Raw genomic sequence first — 4,079 nt, forward strand, 5'->3', positions numbered from 1 at the left:
TATAAATGCATATGAAATTATTTTTAAAGAGTCTCCCCAAACACTAAATATTTTTAAATGCTTATTTTCTTTAAGCATGAAATAGCATGTCATCCCCTATCTACCCTATATTTAGTTGTAATTTTAATTATTGGATTGTTTTGAAATCATACTGTCTCTTTTATAGAACAGTGGTCCCCAACCTTTTTGGCACCAGGGACTGGTTTCATGGAAGACAATTTTTGGTTTCAGGATGATTCAAGCCCATTACACTTACTGTGTACTTTATTTCTATTATTATTACATTGTAATATATGATGAAATAATTATACAGCTCACCATAATGCAGAATCAGTGGGAGCCCTGAGCTTGCTTTCCTGCAACTAATACTGCTGCTGATCTAACAGGAGGCGGAGCTCAGGCGGTGATGTGAGCAATGGGGAGCGGCTGTAAATGCAGATGAAGCTTTGCCCTCTGCCCACCACTCACCACTTGCTGTGTGGTCCTCTTCCTAACAGGTTTCTAACAGGCCACATACTGGTACCACTCTGCAGCCTGGGGGTTGGGGACCGCAGGTATAAAAGGCTACACTATTTGTTTATGCTGCAAGTTTTAATAAAGTAAATTTGATTTTTGTAGTATTTTTTCCCTGCTTGAATCAGAGATTGGAGAGAAATTCAGTTTTACTGTAATACAAAGTAATGAATTTGAAGGCTTGGTTTAGGGCAGGTTTGATAATTTTGTATCTTCTTTCTATTGGTTTTATTGTGTAATAATGTCAAAGAATGTATTTAAGAGTTGTTGTTGACTTGTAATTAAAGCATATTTCTGCTGTAGTCATTCACCCTTTGATGAGAATTTAAGAATATGTTTCAGATAAATTAGAATGGGAAATCAAACAATATTTCAAAAATTTCTGTCTGTGTTAAAAACAATAATAGTAGTGGTTTTAAAAATTCATTTAAATTAGACTCCCTAATTACCTATATTTTTAGGTTTGGGTGCCTATTGATACAGGTGTTTCCACTGTGCCTGAGAAGTACTATTTAAATACTGATAAGGTTGGTTTATAAATAAGCTTTTTCCTCTGAATTTGTGGTCCAAATTGTTTCCTTAAAACCGTCTTCCTAGTTAGCAGAAGGAAGAAAAGTTTGGTTTATTTATGGAAAGGTGATCTAGTGAGAGAGAAGTTATTTAAATAGGTGGATGAAATGATAAGGCTTTGAACTCCTTTCAACTTGTAAATTGATTACTGGGTCAATTTTTCAAAACATGAGTTAGGGCTAAATAAGCATGATTAGTAATGGACAAAAAGGAATATAGGTATGTCTTGTAGACAGGCATTAATGGAGACTCATAGTCTGAATTCATTGAAATAAATGTCATAAATTGTTAACAGTGTCAAACAGGGCGAAATGTAATTTTCTATTTTTTTAATTACTAAAATTAACAGAATACGGCACTAATTTCTGCAGTTACCATTTTCCTCCCTGAACACTAGACTTGATTTGTGTTCTTATTAACTTTGTCCTATAAATGACCTTGCAAGGAGAATGATTCTAGAGGCTAAGTGAAACAATGTCTATATTTTCTGAGGCTTCAGGCTAGGTTTTATTAATGTAATGTCTAAGATCTTTGAAGTTGTGACTTTACCAGGAAAATCATAATCTCCAAACCTTTATTCATAATGGGTATGACTTCCAGGGGGAACAGAATACCTGCTGTGCTAATTATTTCAATTATCAGCCACTACTAAAACATGTAATGGATTTTCTCTGCTTCCACAGGTAAAAAGCATGACATTACAGAACTCAACTCTGATGCTGTGAACTTGATCTCCCATGCAACACAGGAGCGATTACGAGGCCTTCTAGAAAAGCTGACTGCAATTGCTCAGCATCGAATGACTACTTACAAGGTAAAGGAAATCATTAAAGAAGTACAAAGTCTTGAGTGTTACAGGTAGATTTTTGGGCATGAATTTATATTCTAAATATATTTTCAAAGGAATGATTGAGACATTTCATATTAGTAGAAAATCAAAGTCTTGTTCTTAATTTGCCTTATTTAGATATGCTTACATGATGAATAAAATTAAAATAGAGTGTAAAATGGTATCCAAAGCTTCTGTGTCAGTGTAGATTGAAATATGTATCTGTTCTGCTGAGGCTCCTTAAGCTTTTGACTGGGAAGGAGAATATCTTAAAGTAGAGTATTGGCTACTTGTTTCTCTTCAGTGGTCTGTACTCTGCTAGCATTCCTGTTCCTTTTTTTTTCTTTTTTTGCCTTTAAGTTTTGCAGAGATTTATTTATTTTAAAATAAACTTCATTGTGTATATTTAAGGCTTACAGCATGTTATATATTAACACGTAGTAAAACTGTTACTGTATTGGAACAAATTAACATATCCATCATCTCACATAGTTACCCATTTTTCCCTTTTATGGCAAGAGCAGCTATAATCTACCCATTTAGCAAAATCCTGAATAGAATATATTATTAACTATAGTCCTCATGTTCTACATTAGATCTTTCCACTTGTTCCTCCTCTGTTCCTTTTAATAAGTGCATTGAGTGCCAATACTGATGCCACTCGTTGTTGTTATTGACTACTGTTGTAACAAAACTAAATGCAAAAATACCCTGTCTTATCTCTAGTGGTATGAACCAAATGACTTGCTGTTATCAAGATGAAAAAACTTGGTATGTTTGAATTATACATTTGGAGGAGGGTAAATATATTGGGTGATTAGGGACGAAAAAAAAAAGATAACCTGGGATAAGAAACATAAGGGAACCCTTTCCCTCTTTATCAAGAAATGCTGACAGCTAGTTTTTGAACAAGATGGTATGTAGTTAACCTTATTGAGATATTGAGTTTGCAAGAATGGTCTTTGCCCCACAGTATCCTAGCCATAGATTAAAAGGAATCCAGGAAAATATCAGCTACCCTACTACCAGTAAGTTCCCTGGAGGAACCATTCTATTTTCTTTCCTTTGTACGTCATTTAGAACTTTAGAAGAACTATATATAATTGCTGAGGTCTTCACTTTCATAAATCTTTGTGAGAATTTGCTGGACTGACTTCAAAATACGTGATTAACAGGAGAAAAGGCTGTGGAAAAAACAAAATTAATATCATTATCTATTTTTGTGTGTTTCTAGGAGTTTGTCCATTTCTCCCAGGTTATCTGATTTGTTGCCATAAAACTTCATAATATTCTCTTACAGTCTTTTTTATTTCTATAAGATCAGTAGTAATGATCCTCCTTTCATTTCTGATTTTAGTGATTTGCATCTTCTTTTTGTCAGTCTAGCTAATGGTTTGTCAATTTTGTTGATTTTTTTCAAAGGACCAACTTTTGGTTTCATTAAATTTCTCTATTGTTTTTCTATTCCATTTCATTTATCTCCACTATAATTTTTTTTTTTTTTTTTAAGAGCCAGGGGGTCTCATTCTGTCACACAGGCTGGAATACAGTGGCTTGATCATAGCTTACTGCAGGCTAGAACTCCTAGCTTCAAGGGATCCTCCGCCTCGGACTCCCAAAGTGCTGGGATTATAGGTGTAAACGACCACGCCTGGCCTACTCTAGTCTTTATTATTTTCTTCCTTCTGTTAGCTTTGGGTTTAGTTTGCTTTTCTGTTTTTAGTTCCATAAGGTATAATGTTTGGTTGTTGATTTGAGCTTTTGCTTTTCTAATGTTGGCATTTACTGCTATAAATTTCCCTCTGAGCACTGCTTTCACTGCATTTTATAAGTTTTGGTATGTTGTGTTTTCATTTTCATTTGTCTCTAAGTATTTTCTAATTTCCTTTGAGATTTCTTTGATCCATTGGTTGTTTAAGAGTGTGTTAATTTCCACATATTTGTGAATTTTCCAGTTTCCCTGTTTTTGATTTCTGGCTTCATTTCATTGTGGTCAGAGAAGCTAATTTAAATGATTCAATCATTTGAACTTTATTGAGACTTGTTCTGTGACCTAACATATAGTCTATTCTGGAGAATGTTCCATGTCCACTTGAGTGGAATGTATATTCTGCTTTTGTTTGGTGTTGTGTTTATATATGTCAGATAAAGTTGGTTTATAGTGTTA

At 34.0% G+C, this 4,079-nt stretch overlaps 1 protein-coding gene across 1 annotated transcript in view; it reads left to right on the top strand.

Moving 5' to 3' along the window:
- The window catches only part of TAF4B (TAF4b RNA polymerase II, TATA box binding protein (TBP)-associated factor, 105kDa), a 141,793-nt gene that overhangs the window by 65,773 nt on the left and 71,941 nt on the right, over nucleotides 1-4,079 (top strand). The window contains exons 11-12 of the mRNA XM_012641754.1: nucleotides 619-677; nucleotides 1,767-1,897. Coding sequence (XP_012497208.1) covers nucleotides 619-677; nucleotides 1,767-1,897 — 190 coding nt within the window. The remainder of the gene's footprint in view (nucleotides 1-618; nucleotides 678-1,766; nucleotides 1,898-4,079) is intronic.

Source organism: Propithecus coquereli, unplaced genomic scaffold (assembly GCF_000956105.1).
Source record: "Propithecus coquereli isolate 6110/MARCELLA unplaced genomic scaffold, Pcoq_1.0 Scaffold17, whole genome shotgun sequence".
NCBI lineage: Eukaryota > Metazoa > Chordata > Mammalia > Primates > Indriidae > Propithecus > Propithecus coquereli.